The following is a 21,204-nucleotide window of genomic DNA, read 5'->3' as shown; positions in this document are numbered from 1 at the left end:
GTAAGCTCCACCAGAGGATAAAGTCATATCACATTCCTCTTGTAAACTCAGCCTCATAGTACAGTGCCTGGCATATACATAGAAGCTCAGTTAAATGAAGTTAAATAAAGGTGTTGATTTTCTTGTCCCTTTTTTGTCTGGAATAGTTATCTTCCCCACCAAGCAACTATTTACTGTCAAATGGATATCACTCTTTTCTGGGTCGGATTTCCATCCCTCGGTCACTGAAAATATTCTTTTTAGCCAGCTGGAGAGCCAAAGGCCTGCAGCTCAGACTTCTCTTGGGTTAGAGAACAAGGGTTTCGATTGCCATGCCATAGTGGCCAGAAGACTCAAGCATCCACCAGACTCAGCTTGTAACCAAGCAGCATGATAAAGCCTTGCATTTGCCATTTAAATGTCCACACCCCCCATTTACTTCTATATATTTTGGGACCTGAGCAAAGGGCCAAAACACTTGTAGAGATATCCTGGGGGCATGGCATAATGTCTATGCTTTGGTTGGGATTTTTCTAAGGGTAACCATGCAAGTGTTCAAAAGAGGGACTGCAGGAAACCAGAGAAAACGATGCCCACTTGTATAAGGGATTCCTGAGGCTCCCTCCTAAACAATGAACCCCCAAACTGGGATTTACTGAAGGGTCAGAACCCCCAGAGATCCTTACATTTCTTAACTATAGACTTCACACCTGTCCACTTTCAAGGTCCAAGAGAAAGTTCAGATGGGCTTAAGCCCCTCGCTCCCTCACATCCCCCTTCCAAACTTTAAAGCTTACAGCAGCTGGTAGGAGCTTCAAACTACTAAGTCCAGGGCATTCTCTGAGGCTTACAGCATGAGTAAAAGTATCTAGAGCCTCAGGAGCCAATTCCTGGAGGGCTTTTTGGGGCATCTGGGAGTCTCTGGTTACACGGCAGACTGCACAGATCATTGATATTGAAGCACATACATGGGACTAACATCTGGGGGATAACCTGACATTGGTTTAAGGCCAACCTGAAAATGTCTCCAACTACTGGTGTCAAAGGATTTGGAGACTGAATCTTGGTGTTGGGGGAACCAGAGTAAAAAATCTTTACTTCCATTAGTTTTATTACTCATAAAACTGTCTTATGGAAAGAAGGGAGGGGGCAGGGTAGGAGTTTGGTTACATGGGGTACAAGTTAATTGGTAGGTACGATGAAGGAATGGGGACAAGGATTAAAGGAAAGGCCAAGAAGATGACTGTAGGGGTGTAGGTGGGGAATCGCCTGAGATTTTGCAGAGAGAATAGGAATTATTGCCTCATTAAGGGGAAATATTTGAGAGGTTGGGGGACCCAATATGAACATTTCTCTGACTTGTCTAAGAATGAGGCTGGGACAGGTCTGGGTCAGCTTCGAAATCTACTGGAGAGGAAATCCAGGCATGAGCAGCAAATACTCTTTCTTGACTGTATTCTCCTCCCTAGATTCTGGGGGAATTTAATCTTAGACTCAAGGCCCTTCCGTCCATATTTACGGTATGCCTGTATGGACCATCTCTTTATGGTATACATTTCTCTTGAAAATGAGTTTGGAAACAATTACTTCTCTCATAAACAAAAACAGAAAGCAAAACAAAGGAGCAAAAAAAATCAACTTAGTGCTGCAGAGGATGCAGGAAGGTGGAGGAAGAAAATGCATTTCCCATACTACCTGCTATAAATGAAAATGACCAGTAGGAAATGGCAGGGTTAGAGTTTTCTAAAGAGTCAACACCCATCTGCCATACTGGTTCTGTGATTATAATTTCATAAAATATTTATTGAGCACCTATAACACACTAGAGGTAAGAAGTGACTTAGGCAAGGCCCTACCTTCAGAGAGCTCACAGTCTATGGGAGAAAACTGATGAATGGGTCCTGTACAATGACAGGACCATTGAGTTTGTGAATGGGGCAGCCTGGGCCATAGAGAGCAATGCCTAAGCACTGAAGTAGGTTTGTTTGCTGACAAAGGATGTGTCTGGGATCAACTGCACTTCTGGTCCTCCATTCAAACGCTAAGTTTAGGTAGAAAAAGGGTGCAGCTGAACTCTGCAATGGATTCAGGATACAGCTGCTAAACCTAACTATAGTTCTTTTGGCACTGCTAACTGGGCTGGATTCTGCCTGGCGGCCAAAGACTGCCAAATTCTGATTTAAGACATTGACTTTCCAAAGAAAAATAGCTATAATGAAAATAGCTTATGTCTTACATAAACTCTTAGCAATATAACAAACACATTACCTTTAAATAGGACGCATAGTATTTTGTTACATATGAACTGTCACACTGACTCAAAACAGTTATTTCTTGCTGTGTGTCTTTTGTGTTGTTTCCATGAGCTTATAATTTTAACAGCACATATTTGACACTACCCAATGATGAATTAATTTTAAGCCTTGTCCCAAAGTATCCTCCTCAACATTTTAATCATTTGACTTTGCCTTTATGATCTTAAGTCACAACTTTCCTGAGCTTTGGTTTCATCAACAACAAATTGGGGACGATAAAGTCCAAAACACCAGATAGCTGTAAGGTTCAAATGAGATAAGTATATGTGAAAGCAGGAGCCTATCTAAAAACTGTCCCTGTTTTAAATCTGAACGAGAAGTCTTACAGCTTTGGATATTGACCCACACAAGCGGCTATGTCCTGGAGGATGAATCTTCTCCCCAGATGAGAACATGAAAAGGGCAGAAAAGGTGAAGATATAAAGGTGACCTGGCTGTGACAGAGTACCCTACTGATATGGCTCATCAGGCATTTACCCTACTCCACCCTCTCTCTCTGTTATTCACTTGGTTAAAAATGTTGACCTTGCTGGATGAGGGATGCTATTCCTTCGGTAGAAAAAAAGGGGGAGGGCTCTGAAGTCATGAGAGCCTTCCTTGTAGAAAAGGGCTTTTGGACTTGAAGGACAGCATCTAGTATGGCATATATGGGGTATTTAGAGCCCAACTAAAGACTGATAATCGATGGTAATAAACAACATAATATCTTCTGTATGTTATGACACAGGTATATAAATCTGCCCATTTTTTACAATTAAAAAAGTCCAGTTCATAATACATTTGGACAGACAGAACTGTCCAACTTCGAAGAAAACATGTGGCTTTAAAGAACATTGAGATTAAAACATCTATTCTGTTCAACAATTTAAAAACACTAGGTTAAGCAGTGAATTAAAGTGATTGGCAAAACCTTTCACTGGACAAAACAAAGTGATAATTGTGTTGAATTTTCTTAATTCATTATTTCAGAATTTAATTATATTGCTTAATATCATCTGGAAAGTCCTACACATGGACAATTCCCAGCCAGATTTGTAGCTGGGCCACTTTCTCCATTTGGGACAAGTCATATACATTATACTTTTTTACCCATTATTTCTAATTTCTAATTTATTTATAAGTTATTCAATTGATTAAATATTACATTTTAGGATATATCTCAGTTTTTCCCCATATATGCCAGAATGGTGACTAAGGACACAAGTGAACGTTTAACTTGTCTAAACATGTACTGCAATACACATTATCATTTTGATAAAAAGTAATGACTTTGAGTTATGAGATTTACAAGCTAGCAAATAACAAGTAGTAATACACCAAATAATTCAAGAAAACAACCTCAGTAATACAGATGTCTATTTTATTAAAAAAGTTACAAACAGGTGGACTGCAGGGTCGTCTTACAAAATGACAAGAATGAAATCTATTGGAAAAATTTTACTTTTACAAATCTTTATAGGTCATTGTTCAATGTTTGTACTTGTTATTCGAGATTTTTTACCTTTCATTGATAAAGTTACAGTACATTAGATCCATGATAATAGGTTACATGATTTTATTTGCAGAGCCCTACTGCAGTGATTTGAACAACTCCTAAACAGATGCCATAGTAAAGACGAGACATATATTGCATTTAATATTAATTTATTATCCTAATAAGCAACTTGACATGCAATCTATTGAGGAAGCTAAAATAACTTTTGGTCCCTTTTCTTAAAATGTGCTGGAGAAACCACCTTTAAATCACTTTCCCCTGATTCCTGTGATCCTAAGTGAATTCAAGTTAAACTTGCTGCTGAGGTCAGTGACAGAGAGAGCGAGAGAGAGCAAGAGAATGAGAACTATCCATAGGAAAGAAACACTGTATTAAAAAAAAATCCATCTGCAGAAAAGTTAAATTATGAATTATTTGATTCCTTTAGAATTTCACAAAGCTAATAAAGATGAACCACAATCACCTAACCTACTTTGAACTGAGTGTTTGGTTTTAAGTTTGGTGTTAAAGTGCAAACTTAAATTAGGTATTCATTTCAAGCAGTTTATAAATAAGAAACAAAGTTTCAATTGCCTCCACCCTTACAATCTCACCATAAAATTCAAAATCTAAAATCAAGAGTTCACTTTGAGGGAATTTGATCAGGAATCAAATGCAACACGATTTTAAAAAAGGAAATCAAAGTTTAATTAATTTCTACGCAATAATTAATGGTCATGCTGACCAATAAATCACATGAATGTAGATAACACTTTATTTGAACATCACACACAATATAAATTTAAAATTGCCACACCCTTCCAAAAACCATCACTGCATATATTAGAGCTTTCCTTGACAAAGTTATTGAGCTATTATTATAGATCAAAAGTATAGTTTTGGTTTTTTTTGTTTTGTTTTATTTAGAAGCATGTTCAAATGACTAAAGCTGGGCTCCTAAAATCGAGAACTTTGGTGCAGTAGGTGAGCTGCAGTTATTAACTTCTGCAAATTAAAAGCACACAACTAAAACCAAATAAAAACCCAACAACAAAATACTGTCAAACTTACAAAATTTTTAAATCATTGCTAGAAAAAGCGCTCGTCATGATGTTAAAACTGAACCACAAGATTACTCTTTATAAGTTTTCTTTCTGCTTCTATACCTGTGTTACTGTTAAAATGTTCAAGTATTCAGACAAAATGTGCTGATTAGGTAAACAACATGGAAGGCAATGGCTATTAGAAGCACATTTGCAAAAAAAACAAAAACAAAAACAAAACGCCCAGAGACTTGGCGCTATCCTCCCTCCTGTTACACAGATTTTTGTCTCTACTACAAACATGCTTCTTGAGAAATAACTAAAAAGCAATTGTGATAGTGCAAGAAAACTTTAACAAATATTGCTTTAAACTATTACTCAGAAAGACAAATATTAAGAACTAGAAACTGTATATGATTTTATTTGAATTTAATTTTACATGTGCAGAAGTCTACTAGATGTCAATTGCAAGCCTGACAGGCAAAGCTGAGCTATCTCTGTTTAGGTATACAATTAATTTACCATGGATACAATATCCCTCTTCAAAGGCATTGCTAAGTAGGTCATAACTAAATTTAGAACTTCACAGAAAGGAAAATGTTACTGCTGCAATTTGATGCTGTAAATGAGATTAACACATGTGAAAACCTAATGGAATCAAATACTTAACTCTTCAGCTAAATGCTCTACAGTCAATTTCAAATATCAATTGTAACTTTCAGAACATTTTAATTACAAAAACACATCACAAACTGCACTTGAAGAAAAGGGATATTCCATCCATACAGGTAAAATGTGATCTTTAGTTTCTTTTTACAACACTGCCACACGTAAACAAAGGCTCAAAGTATTAACCAACCATTTAAAGGAGAAAGATTTTACAAATAGAATGAAGCACTGGTGCGAGGTAATATACAGAAGTAACCATTTGTTTAAGGCTCAATTTTTTCTCCATTATAACTTTCTTTTAAAAGGCATTGAGTAGGTAATACTGAGTTTGAGTATTTAATAAATACAAGTTGAGAAACTGATTAAAGAAATCAATTAAAATATTAAAAATTAATTCTTGCATATTAGCCATCAATAAGAACTTAGAAAGCTACAAAAGGACTGATTGATAAAGAACAGATTTTAAACATATGGTAAACGTGCTAAGCATTCCTGTTTAAGGTCAATGGATCTTGAAGGCCAAAGACCTTATGCACTTAATTAGATGTATGGCAACATGCTGTAATAGAGACAGGTTTACCAAGGCTCAGTTCTGCAACCCAGGTTGTAAAGTTCTCCAAAGCAGCATCTGTGCAAATTTCCTCTGAGTTTTATCTGCAATTAAGATTAAAATGTCATTAAAATGTAGAAATATAGATTACAGTTTAAAATGAAAACACTGACAACAGATCTCTATACACATGCAAATGGTACCAGAATCGTAAAGTGGAATTTCACTGTGTTCCCCATAAATTTAAGCAAAAATAATTTTCTGTGGTCCAAAAGAATCATTAAATTTTAGCAACACTATAATGATGCACTGGATGTAATATACTGTAACTTCTATTTTTAAAAATATTATATTTTATAAAGTATACAATATTAAAAATGTTATTACATGTTTAAAAGATCTTACAGTGTAAAAGTGGCAAATGTCACTTCTACTTTGATCTCTTCATGTTTTTATTGGGAAATAGTATTAGAATTAAATGTATACTGATTATGAACTAACTTGACAATATGCAAAACTTCAAAAGTTAGGGGTTTTTTTTTGAGATTTTAAAATAAGAGAATGTAATTCAATCAAAGTCTAGCTATCAAGCATCTACTAGGTACCCCGACTTGGGTTAGATGCTAGGTGACAGCAGTAGTTCAAATTTCCCACTCTGGTCTGCCCTCTTCAGTACATCCTCCCAACCATAAAAGCTTCTCCTATGATTGAGATTTCTCAGTCTCTGCTCTTAGAATTGGTAGACTTCTGCCCTCCTAATTAATACCAGGGGGAAAAAAATCTATCATTCAGACACAATGTCTTTTAAATATGCTGGATCACCAAAGTGCTTCTAGGGGAATGGAATTACATTTTTTAGTGTAAAAGATTAAAATTGTTAAATAAAGCCAGAAACAAAGAGTAGAATAGCAACTATGAAACAATGCCAAGTGAAACCAACTTAAGATCATCTTAGGGCTCTACCAATGTTTATACATGCAAAATTTTAATTTCATTTGACAGCTACACATCTATTAGTGTTCAAAGAGCCTGAGAGAACTCTTTATTAGCAGCTATATCATAAAAATGATTAGTTTTAAAGAACGTCTCTCATTATTATTGAAATTCTGCCACCTAAACACATTAGGAAAAACAGAACAAAAGTTTGCCTCTTCAGAAATTATTAAAGAAAAATTTTTCTTCCAATTAAAATTAAGACTTTCTTTGCATTAACGCAAGTTGTTAATTAGGACACTGGTTATTTAAGCTTGGACAAGTCCAGTTTCCTCATCATTAAAATAAGGATAAAAATTCTTTCCTGACAGGGTTGTGGTAAACATCACATAAGGTACTATGTGAAAGCACCTTACATGTCAAACGTCAGGTAACTTTTTCATTTCTCAACTACGTTATAAATTTCGAAAAGACCAGGATTATGCCTTTGATATCCAAATTAAAGACCTTTATATTTTTAATTTTTGGCCTCATTTCAATTTTTATACCTATTTGAACACAACAGTATTTCATTATATACTCAGTTCATTGTGAGGACTCTTTTTCAGATCAGACTTTCGTCAATTAACATGAATTAGTAAGTTGACTCTAATTTTTTTTTTTTCCGGTACGTGGGCCTCTCACCGCTGTGGCCTCTCCCGCTGCGGAGCACAGGCTCTGGACGCGCAGGCCCAGCCGCTCCGCGGCACGTGGGATCCTCCCGGACCAGAGCACGAACCCGTGTCCCCTGCATCGGCAGGCAGGCTCTCAATCACTGCGCCACCAGGGAAGCCCTTGACTATAAATTTTAACCCACATTTTTCAAAATAAGCAATTATAAAGAGTTTAAGATTTCCAAATATGAATATGTCTCTTAAATAGGGAAGACTTGGATGATTTAATAGTTCAGGCATTCTCTGAAATCAAATTGAGGAAGTAGTAATTATTTCTAGCCAAAATAAACATTAAGAATACATACCAGCTTATTAACCATAATCTACATTAAATAAAATGTGATAAATGCATTATTTCCCACCCTCTAAAAACCTGGTTAATACTTGGTCTATCCACATTCCACAGGATGACAATACTCCAGTGAAATCAAGAGACATAGATAAATCTCGGGTCAGATTCAACAGTATTAATATGAGGCATACCATTAAACAAAGTATTAATACCAACTACTTTTCCAGAGAGTAATAAATTTTAATTCTCTGCAGTAATAAATTCTGAGGCAAAAGCTTGCATGAAGCCAAAAGTACAGTCTCTCTCAGATTAGAAGTTCCCTGAATGCAAAATGTAAACGCTACTGCTCCACACTATGAAAGCAAAATTTTCAGTGTACTAACAACTCTTATTCATTTAAAAAACATTCCAGAAGTTTTAAAGGCAGCTGGTCAAAGTCATACTTTTTAACTCCCAGGATATCACATCCAGACACACTGCAAAAGTACATGCTACTTGTGAGATAGAACCCAAGTGATGCTCGTCCTTACTCTCAAGTTTCCAGCAAGACACCCAACAAATCTGAACGCTGGAAGCTTCTGCTCAAATTCTTGCTTAACTGGTTTCACTTTTCCACTTTTTTCTAATTAGATTTTGTTAGGAAAGAATAAAAAAAAATCCCAAACAACAGTCCAAACCTTTTGCTCAGGAAATTATGAAATAGGGTCTCCCAAGTGGGGTAAATTGGTACACGAGAGTACCAAACACAGAACTGAAAGAACAAAGATCATTATTTATGTCAGCGTGAAGAAAAAGGGAGACTCTTGATTCAAGACTAGCACATCATTTCACGTGGCAGCAGAATGCCTGGGATATTAACAAAGGCTCCTAAAAGGCTTAGCAGTTTATGAATGCCTTTCTAGCTTAGCTGGATTTAGCATTTCTAAATACAATGGTATTTACTAGCATTCTTTTTAGCAAATATAAATGTGCAACCATAATCAATTTTAACTTTTTCCAGTTTTATACATATGATATTCTGGGGACTTAACCAAAGGAACTTTTAAAAAAAGAAATTTCGTTTTCCCGTTTTTACTTGGCATTTTCATATCCAAGTTAAATATTAATTATATTAGCAAAGCACTAGGCTAGAATTCTGTTGATAGAGTTTATGTTTTTTGTCAAATATCTTGCTTGTTTCTCCATTGTAATTTGCATAACACTCATGAAGCTTATTAGGGGGTGGAGTGAGAGAGCTATAGGATCATTAAAAGTGCTCATCTGTCACCCATTAGAGAGCAGAAGCTGAACCTATGGCATAGAATCCTCAAATGGAAGGTGAACCGTGCTTTAAGGAGAACATGCACACTAAAAGTTTACAGTAAACCCAGGGTAAAAAGGAAAAGCTATTTTTCTTATGTCCTAGACCTAAAATCTCTAAGTTTAAATTAATATGATGAATTCAATTCTGAGATCTCAAACAGTATGGTCATGCCCACTGATAATAAGCAGTGTGAGCCCAATGATCTGATCCGAGCTGCTAGCTTTGAATTAAACCAGGTAGGGCACTGCTTCCCTCAACTCTAAATTGCTTTTTCTGAATCCCATACTCCTAAGACTGTGGCTAATCAAAGGAATTTGGGAGTATGTTTTTAGTAGGATAAGTTTTTCCAACAGCTGACAGGATTTAAGTTTTTCTTGGTGATATTATCTTCTGGATTTTAGAATTCCACTGAGAAGTACTCCCACGAGGAGAATCTTTCCTGAAGTATGGCTAGAATACTTCCTCAGTGGCAATTCTCCAACTCCATGATGCAATTTTTGTTAATTCTACTGATGGCTCATTCTAAGCTAGAGAGGTAACAGAGTAAAAGTGAATGGCTCAAATGCATTTTATTCTGCAATAAAAGCCTAATCTTGAGGTTAAAAGGAAGCAGTTAAAGTGGGAACAGATATACAAAGAGTCATTCTAATCACAGACACCTCCACACCCAGAGCAGGTCTAACTAGGCACCTATCCACCCTGAACAGTCCCAAACCATGAACCTTGTGGGGGTCAGTGAAGGTCTGGGAGAATTAGTGGGCAGAAAGGACAAGGCAACTCTGTTCTTCCCTTTTCCCCCAGGTCCATTGCAGATCTATATGGTGCACACTACCCCAAGGAATGCTTTCTCCTCCCCTCCACTCAGGGCCGCTGTGTCACAGGCTCCATTCTGGCTCACTATGTGAACTGGATGACGAACGAGCATTTAAAGTAAGCTATCTTCTCCAAAGTGATAAGCAAGATAGGGCAGGGGGGAAAAAAGGAAGTATCTATCTAAACTGTAACTTCAACAATAGAATTCCACCCCAGTGTTTTACTGACATGATTAATATTTAACTTGGATATGAAAATGCCAGCATTTTAAAGTACAAAATGTGATTTAATTTTCATGATTTCCCCCTCACATCTGCTAAATCCCCGGCATATCATATCTAATTAAAAGCTGGAAAAAAGATTAGAAACAATTCTGATTCCACATATTTATTTATTTTAAAAAAACCTGAAAATGCTAATCAATTCCACTGTGTTTAGAAATAGTAAGGCCAGCTAGACTAAAATGACATTCATAGATGGTTCAGCCTTTCAGGAGCCTTTGTTAACATCCCGGGCATTCTGCCGCCACGTGAAATGATGTACTAGTCTTGAATCAAGAATCTCCCTTTTTCTTCGGGCTGACATATATAATGAACTGAGGCTGACATAAATAATGATCTTTGTTCTTTCAGTTTGATTCCCGGTGTTTGGTACTCTTATGCACCACTTACTCTCGTCCAGAGAACCCGTCCATAATACACGGAGAAAAATAGGATAAAATCCTGCAGGAGACCTTCAAGCTGTAGTAAAGAACACCTTCTTTTATTCCTGTTTTTTTAAAAAAATAATTATATTAATTTCTGTCAATACTGGACTGAGATACAGGAATCCTTGAAAAAATAATCTTTAAAAAAATTCTATTTGCCAAAAGAGTATTTACCAAATGATCACATTTAAGGAATAACTTTACTGTACTTCCCTAACAGAATATTTTTAGGATATTATTTTCTTTCTTTCTGGCATTCCCTCTGTTTGGAAATCACCTCTACCCCTCCCCCCATCCACTCAAATCCTACCCATTCTTCAAGGCCTGACTCAAACGCTACTGCTCCCCGGTTCCTCTAAATCAGTGGTTCTTAACCAGGGGCAATTTTGCCCCCCAGGAGACACCTGGCGATGTCTGAAAATATTACTGTTCACCACGACAGAGGGGCGGGGGGAATGCTCTTGGCATCTAGTAGGTCGAGGCTAGGGATGCTGCTAAACATTCTGCAATGCACAGGATGGTCGCTACAGCAAAGAGTCCTGAATGTTGAGAACCTGCTCTAACTGAACGTGGTCTCTCCTTTCCCTGAAACCCCACAGCACTGTGATTTACTTCTTTTATAGTATTATGAGATTATTAACAAAACACTCATCATTCTCAACGACAGTATCTCACAACAGCCTAATGTCAACTATTTACACCAATACAGGGGAACGATGATACAGTTAATAAAACCAAGACAGGGCTGCAACACTGACCTGGGTTTCTATTATACTTCTGCTGCATAGTAAACGAAGTCCTTCAAAGCAGTTGGTGGCAGGCTCCTCAGGTCAGTAAGGAAACCAGCCACGAAAGCAGTGCATAAGGAATCTGGCATTGCTTCCAGACTTACAGTAAGATTACTGCCAGTGGGAGGGTGAAAGGTGAGGAAACAATCCTGGGAGCCATGCAGATAAACAGGTGTTGGGCAACAGACTGGTGACTCAAATTGAAGGGTGGTAAGAAATAAATGTGAGGAATTATCAGCAGTAATGCTTAGAACATTAATATATTTTCCCTTTCAATTAAGAGAAACCAACTTACAACAATCACAGTTCTTCTGACTCACTTGAGTCTTACTATCTCTAATTTGGACAAGGTACTCTTATAAATATTAAGGACAAACATTTCCCAAATCACCTTTATTTGTCAAAGTTTGATCTTCAATCTGAATCTGGGACTGGTAGACTTCAGAGCTCTATGACTCAAGCTACAGGACTCAGAATCCATCACCTATTTTTTCAAATAAATAGTAAGCAAGCACAACCACAAACTTTATGGACCTCCAATTACAGATACCTGTGCACATCAGTTCAATTTTATTTGATAGCAAAAAAACCCACTGCGTATAGTGTGCTTTGTTCTAAAAGATCTTGGTCAGGGGACTCCCTATAACATTTTCAGAAATCCAGCTGATTAGATATTTTATTTCAAGACTCACACCTTCAATTGTGTATTCTGCTTATAAAAACCAAACAAAAACTACACAGGCAACTTAACCCATTATTATAAAAATGAGCAATTATTGTTATTAATATTTTCTGATTTCAGTACCTTAGTTAACAAAAAATATAAACATAGTTTCCTTGAGATATTAAAAAGTCTACTTAATCATTCGTGTAGGTAACCAAACAGATTAAAAGTAATTTAGATCACACAAGCTGCAAAATGAAATAAACTCAGAAATAACTCAGAATAAGAAATCTTTAAAAATAGCTTTAGACATTACTCATTTGCCAATTTGAATAAGACAGTGGCCCTCTACATGTGAGACCAATTTTATTCAGTTTCCTTCCTATAGCTGTCTACATTAATGACAGAAAAAAACTGGGAACATTTTGCAGGAGCTGGTTAATTTTTTATAAAGATGATAAAACTAAAATGCACACACTTACGTCATTTGCCTGGTTAGAAGTGTCAGATAGAGAAGTAGAGCATAACGGTAAAGATGCGACACCACACAGAACTTGCTCAAACTTGAAGCTGGCTTACAATTTAAGAAGAGACATTGTGGTATCAAGAACCCTGGACTCAATCACCTACATAGGCCTGTTCCTGCCTCAAAAAACTATATTGCAAGTGTGATGCTATCAACAAAACATATGCTGGGCTACAGTCTGCACAGTGACACTATATGATAACAGATGGAGCTAGGTATAAGACAATAAATGTGTTTTCATCTCATTCTGGTATGCTCAAAAACTGATGAGTGAAAGCATTTTGAATAAAGCACTGTTGTCATCCTTCATTTTCAAAGATGACACCAGCTGACAGAAGATCTTGTCTGAAAAGATAAATTAGGGACTGTTAGTCTTTTCTCCAGGGAGCACATATAAAGCCAGACCTTTGATTAGGAATCATCTCTGCAATCTGAAATGACTGTTGCCATTTGCAACACTGCCTCTTAGACTTGAGGTCAGTCTTGGCTCAAAACAATCAATTCCATTCCTGATATTGTCAGGCTAGTCTGGCATTTTCTGTGGTTTCTCAGTCATCCAGGATATTTGTTGTCTTATCTTATAATCTAAGTATTATTGTCTAAGTGAGACTATCTGCCCAATTACAATCTAGATTAAAAGATCATGACATGAATAAAATAATCTCATTTTAAATGCTCAGTAAATTTTATATAACCTTACTTTTCCAAAAACACATTCATTAAAAAAACCTTTATTAAGTTATTAGCCCAATGAAAGGTTTGAAGATTTTACTATTGTTCTTATTAACTCCATTATTTATTAAACTGAATACATTATTTTCCTAGGCTTGGGACTGTCCGTTCTAAACACATCACAGATGATTTCACCAGATTCTCATCTGGACCATATATTCATAATGAAGTCAAGGTACATTGTGGCACTATAATTTATTATTATCAGAGGTCACTTAAGTCCCTCCAGTGCAAGGTACAGATTAACTTGATTAAATAATCATCCTGTAAATCTAGCACTTGGGTGATTAGTAAATTGATGATTTCAATTACAGCAGCTCTCCAGCCCAGAAAAGTATAGAAAACACAAAGCTAATCATCTTCTCAAATTATTACTGGATGCTCTCCCATGCATTTTGGATGCTACATCACCAAAACAGGGAAAGGTGTATCATCCTTTAACTTACCCCACCCCAAAGGAATGTTACCAGAGAGAGAAGCACAGTAAGTTGCTTTAAAAAACAAATCTTGGTGATGGGAATACAGGCAATTTCTTACCTTCATTTTACTAATCTGTATTTTTTTCGATTTTCTACATTGAATGTTGACTATTTTGCGCTAAGGGAAATACTATTTTAAAAATAAAGAAATTTAAGGTAGCACAATGTGTATTATTAGTATTACCCAGCTTTTTGTTCCACTTGACCAAAAACATAAGGTTCCATCAACAACTAACCTGCTCGGTATGGCCATGATTGAGGTTATCTTTTTTTTTACTGGACAACGCAAGTTGTACAACACTGATCTTGCTTCTCGGGCAGGGAAGAATAGTTCATTTGCCTGACGATCTCGGCAAAAAGTTCATCCACCATTGATTTACTTTTTGCCGATGTCTCCATGAAAGGACAGCCCCATTCTTGAGCCAGAGCTCTGCCTTCTGAAGACATAACCTCTCTTTCTGGTTCCAGATCCACTTTATTTCCTACTAGGATCAGTGGGACTTTTTCATATCTCTTCACTCTGACAATCTGATCTCTCATTGGCTTGATATCCTATGTAAACAGTCACAAAGAGAAAGGAAAAAAATTATGCTATTTGCATAACCATAAAAGAAATATTGCAATATTGCAAGAAGTCATCCTTCAGTAAGTAGAGAACGCTGAATCCAAAATAAAACCACACACCCAAATAGAGAAAATGTCATTTTCTCCATTGAAGTAGCAACTAGGTAATTTCCAGATTCCACCTGCTGGATTTCTGCCAAGAATATAAAACATAGGTTGCACACTAACTTTAGGACTCATTTAATCACTTCTTTCCCTCAGTCGATACTGATTTGAAAAGCAAATTCCCAAATATGATGAATCCATTTGTACAAAAGGGTGTCTGGCCATGTCCTTAAACCTGCCGGCTTGTCATCACTCCTGATAACACCTGTTATCCTAGCACAGGATGGCAGCATCTATGCATTCCTAGCCATTTAGCAAGAGCGCTTGAGAGAAAGTGTTTTAGGTGGGAACAAAAACACTGCTTTGTGTCTAGAAGACCAAAGTTAAAAACAGATTCACACATGTCAATGTTTCATTTTAAATGTAACGGTATGCCTTTATCCTCAAAATACACTTCAATGTTAGAAATTACTGTACACTAGTGAGCAGCTCCTGGGAGGGACAATGCAGGGGGGAGTCTGGGCGGGAAGAAGTCAAACTTTCCTTTGCCTATGTTCGGGTTTACAACTTGAATTTTCTCCCGCATGTATTACTTTTTCTAAGTAATTACAATTAATTACAAAAGGTAAGAGCCTTAACAATTCTCTAGGAGGGTGAACTTTGGGGGGGGGGCGGGTAGTACTGATTTAAGACATGCTATAGATTTAATACTAACATTAGTTTTTTGGATTTTTTTGTAACTTAAAAGATTTGACTTAAATATAACACGTGTTTAATTTGAATAGTTACAGTGCACAGTATTCACTTGCAGGATGAAGGAAGAACAAGGGACTGAAAATTTACAAAAACATACGGTTATTTGACATTTGTAACAATTTTGTTTGATCACATATCAATTCAGTCTTCTAGGTTAAGCTTCTTTTCCCTGTGTCCTTATGGAAACACAAGTTCAGCTGAGAATCCAAATTTACGGCATTTGGGCTTAAAAGAGTTTCAGTCTCCATTGAAATAATGGCAGTTTTTCACTCTTTATTTATGTGTATAAAAGAAGTAGCTATAATGGATATCTTATGAAAAACCCTTCAAAAGACTGCCAGCCTCAAGAGAGTCAGCTAATAGAATAACAAATGTCCCAAGGATCCTTTAGAAAGAAAACGCCTGTCAAATAGCACCTTTAGCACATTGGTACTTTCTGGTGAAAAATGCTTTTATAATAGTAATGCTTTGGAATTTAAGCCTACATAAAATGAACTTTAGTTTGGTCACAGTAGCGTTGTTTCATTTATTATTACCTTTAAAAGAAAAAAAATCCTGAAGTTGCTATATCTGGTTACTGGAAAAGCTCACTATAGTACTTTAAGTTAAAATACTAAGAAAAGTGGAATTAGCACATTGGCTTGGCTAAAGCACTTAATGTCCCTTATGTAAGCAACATTAGTGCACACCTTTAAATGCAGAAAAAAATATCCATTTCCTAAATCAATGGAGGTCAATATAACGGGTCAATATGAGGTTATTTATTTTCAAGGAATAAATAGCAACATTTATTGCATCTCTTAAAATAATGTTAAACCTCCAGTCTGTCTTCCAGTGAAGGACACGACAGATTTTCCGAAGAAATTGGACCACCTCCAGTTCGGCCACCGGCCGGGGGTTAGAAATCTGCACTTGTTCAGTGTTCCCAGTTCCACATATTTTCTATAAATATTGTCAATATTATCAGAAATGATTTGGATGAACTGCAAAAAAGGAGAGTCATTCTAGATTTTTGTTCGTTATTAATTCTAGGTACTAGTCTTTTCAATTAGTAACTTCCCTTCACACGCTCCAAGTAAGTAAAATGCCTAGAAGGCAGGTCTTGAGTTCTTCATCTTGCAGCCCTAAGATTTATAAATCTGGCTGAGAGACTTGGCTGAGAACAGAGAGGGGGAGGGGGGAAGCAGACGCAGAGGAGTTATCTGTGCAACAGATAATCGGCTCCAAATAATTTTCCTTCTGAAGTGCTCTATTTGCCCGAGATTATCTTTTAAATGTTGTTTTGTTGAGTACATTAACCAAGACTTGTTGACTTGAACAAGCAACTTCAGAAGGCTATATTGTCCAGGCTAAATATACACAAGCTGACATTTCTTTTTCACTTCTCTTTCACTTAAAAATAACTTTAAAACATTTGTTGACGGTTGAGACTTTAGTCCTCTCTACAGAAACAACTCGATACTTTTCCGTGCCAGGAGTAACCTCAAAAATGCGCCATGTCTAACTTTCAAAAGCAAAACACAGTCATTTACGCACGGTGCAAGCAAACCAGAAGTAAATGTAGGATTACCACACCCCCTTCTAACAAATTACAAGACTTGGTTTGGTTACCTGAAAAGACTGTTGATTAACCAGACTATAAACCAGGATGAAACCTTGGCCGTTTTTGATGTAGAGATCTCTCATGGAGGCAAACTGCTCAGTTCCTGCGGTGTCCAGAATTTCCAGCACGGAGGGGGAAGAGTCCACTTCGATCTCTTTGCGGTAGAAATCTTCAATGGTGGGGTCATATTTCTCAATGAAAGTCCCAGTGACAAACTGCACAGTCAGGGCAGATTTGCCAACCCCTCCGCTCCCTAACACCACTACCTTGTATTCCCTCATGAGTCTCACCTTCCCCAACTCCTACCAGAGGGAGGGAAAAATTACACCCCGCTCGCTGCGGCGCGGCTCTGGGAGGCGGAAGGTGGGCGGAAATCTGCGAACCCGGGAGGAGAGTGCAGAGCAGCCGAGGGCCCAACGAGGGAAGAAGAGGAAGTTAAAGGAGGGGGAGGGGAAAGAGCGAAGTGTCGGGGTGGGTGGGGATGGGATGGTAATGCCCTTCCTATAGGAACTGAAGCCCAGGCAGGGGGCGTGGGGAGAGGGCGAGCCCGGAGCAGCCCGGAGTGGGGGGGAGGCGAGGCGCGCCCCCCGGAGGGAAGGGGTGGGCGCCGCAGGACCGACGGGGGCTCCCGCGGGAAGGCGGGCGTCGGAGGAGCCTGCGGCCGGGGGCTGCCCCGTACCCCTCCCCCGCCCTTCACACAAAGGGGCCCAGGGACCCCGCTTCCTGCTCGCGCCGCCGAGCCGGCCCGGGCCTGTGTGCTCTGTTCCAGTCTCTGCTGCCCGGACGGGTCTCTGGGCCGCGGCTCCCGCGGGCGTCGTCCGGCCTGTGATGGGGCGGGGAGAGGGCGCGCGTTACCCGCCGGACCCCCGCCCGCCCCAGCCGGGCGGCCCGGCCGGCCGCCTCCCCTCCCCCCGCCCCCGGCTCCCACCCGGACCCGGCCACCGCCGCCAACACCGCCGCCGCTTACCCTGCCGTCCTCACCCGCCCGGCCGCCCGGGAGGCTCTGTCACGCCAAGGCCATGGCCATCGGCCGGCTCCTTGGTCTCACCGCCGCCCCTGCGCTGCGGCTCGCAGAGGGAAAAGGGGCGGGGGCCGTCCGGCGGCGGCGGCCGCTGGGACTCCAGGCGAACCCACCTCTTTTTTTTCTCACCCCCCACCCCCCCCCCCCACCGCACACACCCGGAAGGGTTTCCCTGACACACTGGTTGAGGTGCCCCAGTTCCCCGAGACTGGACGGGATCACTTCCGGTGGGGAAAGTCCCACCTCTCCGGGGCGAGCCGGCTGGCGCTGGGGCCGCGCCCTGCTGGGCGAGACGGCCAGGGGACGGTTTCGGGTCGGGGCTATGGCCTTGGCAAAGGGCCTCTCCCAGAACCTCCGGCGTCCTCCCTTTTTCCGCCCGGCTGCCCGCAGCTGCTGTTCCTGCTGCTGATGCTGCGGACAGTCCCACCCCGACCTCGCGGAAGCCTCTCCGCGTCTCAGCTGCCCCCAGCCCGGCCTGAGGACTCGATCCACTCTTGGCGGATCTAACGACCCGGAGAACGCCAAACATCTCCGGACTAGAAGCAGAAGGGAAAATAAAACAGCCAAGAAAGTTGATTCTCTTTGCTGGTATTTCTTCCACTTGACATTTTTCGAAGAAACGCGTGCAAACTAGCCTTCGACTTCGCTAATGGTTCTGATTTCCTCTGTGGTGTGTTTTATTTAGCCGTGCCTGACAAATAATTAAGCACACACACGGTACTTTTATCATCTGGCAAATCTGCCTTGTCTCCATCAGCAAATGCCAAAGTCATTCCTTTCTTTCTTATCACCAGGGTCGAAAAACAACAGGATTAGAAGTACACTTTACGGTACTGTAACTCAGCTTTGCCCCATGTTTTATTCCAACCGCTACGCAGCAGGGAAGCCTTGATTGGAAATTGTTTAGGCCAGCAGACTAACTTCTTTTAATCTTTTCATTATTTGCAGACACAGCAATTTGCATGGCTGGCTCTTCCAAGTTAAAGTTTGTTTTAACGGCCATCCTTCATAGTCTTTGAATTCAGAAGCAAAGGACTCGGGTTAAACACACTAAGTTTCTATTTTTAGATAAAATTGGTACTTCTTACATATCTTTCCCTCTGCTAACTTTCTATTTGTAAACCTTGTGTCAGATCCACAGAGCCCCAGGGTCCCAGAAGCCTAGGTTATATTTTAGGCATGTCACTCCCTTTTTGATTCAGGCATGCACCCAGAAACCTGAGTCAGTGGCCAGTCGAATTAAATTGACCCCAAATCCCCTTACTTGTAAGCCCTAATGGCTGAACTGTATAAATAGGGATTTATTACCAAACCCAGATTGTTAGACATTAGACAACAGGCAAATTACAGTAGTGTGAAGTCCCACTGTGTCTCTCCCTGAGTACTCCCCAATGTCACTTACAGTATCCAAAGGAGAGTTTAGCTCAATTTCTCCTCAGCCTAGGGTTGGTGTCATCTGTCCCGCGAAGTCCCCAGCTCTGGCTCCAGCTGGCCTGAGTCCCACCTGATATCTGAGGCACTGCCCTCTGCTGGAAGAGGTTTGGTCTATGAATTATGAGTCTCCTTGTAGGTCACTGCGCTTCCACACGTGCTGTTGCCTGATTTGGAGCTCTGCTGCCCACCTCCCTGGCTAGCTGTCTCCAGACTGTCTGGGGGAATCCACAGCCCTGCACCAGCCCTGCTTGTAACTGAGTCTGGAAATTCCTCTTCTGATCCAGCAATCAGTGCTGAGCAATTGTAGCAAGTCTCTGCTGTTACTAAACTGGCTAAACAGGGTGCCCTTCTTGTTGAGGTGGTCCCACCTGTTGGCAACTCTAATATGATTGTGTTGGCCAAAGTATTTTGGAGAGAATTCTTCGTTTCTCCCCGCAGGGAAACATACTCCTGCCCTCGGTACAGAGTCCGATTGGGTCACTCTCATCGACTACAGGGTAGACAAATGTCACACAGTCTGAAGATCCTTCTAAACTTTCTTAGGAAGGGTATTCGTTACAGCAGCGTCTAGGAGAGTAAACAATTGGAAGTAACTTAAACGTCCTTCAGTAGATGATTTAAAAAATAATGTGTACATACACACACATTCACAAAATAAGATACCGTGCAGCTATTAAAAAAAGTAGATTTTTAAGTGCTGATATGAAAAGATGGCCAAGATATACTGTAAGGATTAAAAAAAGCAATATACTGAACAAATATATAGTTGCTCCCATTTATGTAAAATATGTGGGAGTGTGTGCAATATATAGTTATATAGCCATTATAATCTGAAACACAGTCATTAATTATCAGTGAGGGGTATTATGAAAGGACTTTCATTTCTCCATATCATTGTAATTTTAAAACAGTGATCAGGTATTATTGAGGAAAAAGGGAATAAATATAATTTTATGATATTTTAAAGGAGAAAAAAATTCGTTGATCCTCCCCTCTTCAGGGAAAAAGAAAAACACCAATATCCTGACTGTCTAGGGGTCAGTGGACAGGTCTCCCAATTTAAATTCCCTCCTGCTGCTCAGCCTGTCCTCCCCAAACATCTCTATACTTAGAAAAGTATTTTCACATACATTACCTCATTAGACTCCAGTTGTTTGCCAGTTCACTCTTATTAGGCGATGAGAATATAAAGACCAATTAGAAGAGCACAGCCTGGTAGTTGAGAGCCAAGGGCCCTGAATTGAGGTGGACAGGCATTTCAAACGGCAGCTTCCCCACTTCCTAGCTGTGGGACCTCAAGCAAGTGATTTCACCTGAGCCTCGAACATCTCACCTAGAAAATGGAGCTAATCATTTAATGTCAGACTATAATGAATTATATGTAAAATGCTTAGCACAGTCCCTCACTCATTACGAACCTTCAATAAATGCTAGCTATTGGGTTTTTATTTTAAAGATTTAATAAAGTGTTTTTCTAAAAAAAAAAACTCAGTGAACATGGAGAAGAAAACAAAACTTTTAAAGCCCAAGTATCTCCAAATGGTACAAATATAATAACTCAGTTACTCTTTCCAAAGGCATTTATTGTTAAAGGCTTTTTTGTTTCCTTTTGGGGAAAAAATGTTTATATGCTACTACATCTATCAATCCATCTTCTATATGTGTTTTTTAAATTACTACAAAAGTAATCTTACTATACACACCATTCAGCACCTTGCCTTTTCCACTTACTATATCTTGGT

At 39.3% G+C, this 21,204-nt stretch overlaps 1 protein-coding gene across 5 annotated transcripts; it reads right to left on the bottom strand.

Moving 5' to 3' along the window:
* Positions 1-3,646: 3,646 nt before the first annotated feature.
* On the bottom strand, positions 3,647-19,625 carry RAP2C (RAP2C, member of RAS oncogene family). 5 transcript variants are annotated; one of them, XR_009518002.1, is made up of 5 exons: positions 17,975-18,164; positions 17,016-17,830; positions 14,216-14,531; positions 11,549-13,113; positions 3,647-6,134 (listed from the first exon to the last, which is right to left on the bottom strand). XR_009518002.1 is itself a non-coding variant. In XM_060002388.1 (4 exons), exons 2-3 carry the CDS (start codon positions 17,286-17,288, stop codon positions 14,253-14,255), a joined length of 552 nt encoding a protein of 183 aa, XP_059858371.1. In that variant the 5' UTR covers positions 17,289-17,830; positions 19,431-19,625; the 3' UTR covers positions 3,647-6,134; positions 14,216-14,252. The 5 variants fall into 5 exon arrangements, 3 of the variants coding, with proteins under 3 accessions (XP_059858371.1, XP_059858372.1, XP_059858370.1); XR_009518001.1 differs by lacking the exon at positions 3,647-6,134 and adding an exon at positions 8,919-10,852; XM_060002388.1 differs by lacking the exons at positions 11,549-13,113; positions 17,975-18,164 and adding an exon at positions 19,431-19,625.
* Positions 19,626-21,204: the final 1,579 nt, after the last annotated feature.

This window comes from Delphinus delphis, chromosome X (genome assembly GCF_949987515.2).
Source record: "Delphinus delphis chromosome X, mDelDel1.2, whole genome shotgun sequence".
NCBI lineage: Eukaryota > Metazoa > Chordata > Mammalia > Artiodactyla > Delphinidae > Delphinus > Delphinus delphis.
Note: the sequence above shows the minus strand (reverse complement) of the source record. Positions and strands in the feature narration are given on the sequence as shown.

What these genes read in the sequence shown, in the direction of transcription:
- RAP2C (XM_060002388.1), bottom strand. Translation starts at nt 17,288, where the DNA reads ATGAGGGAATACAAGGTAGTGGTGTTAGGGAGCGGAGGGGTTGGCAAA. An exon ending in TTAATCAACAGTCTTTTCAG is followed by an intron (nt 14,532 to 17,015) that starts GTAACCAAACCA and finishes CTGTTTACATAG; the next exon opens with GATATCAAGCCAATGAGAGA.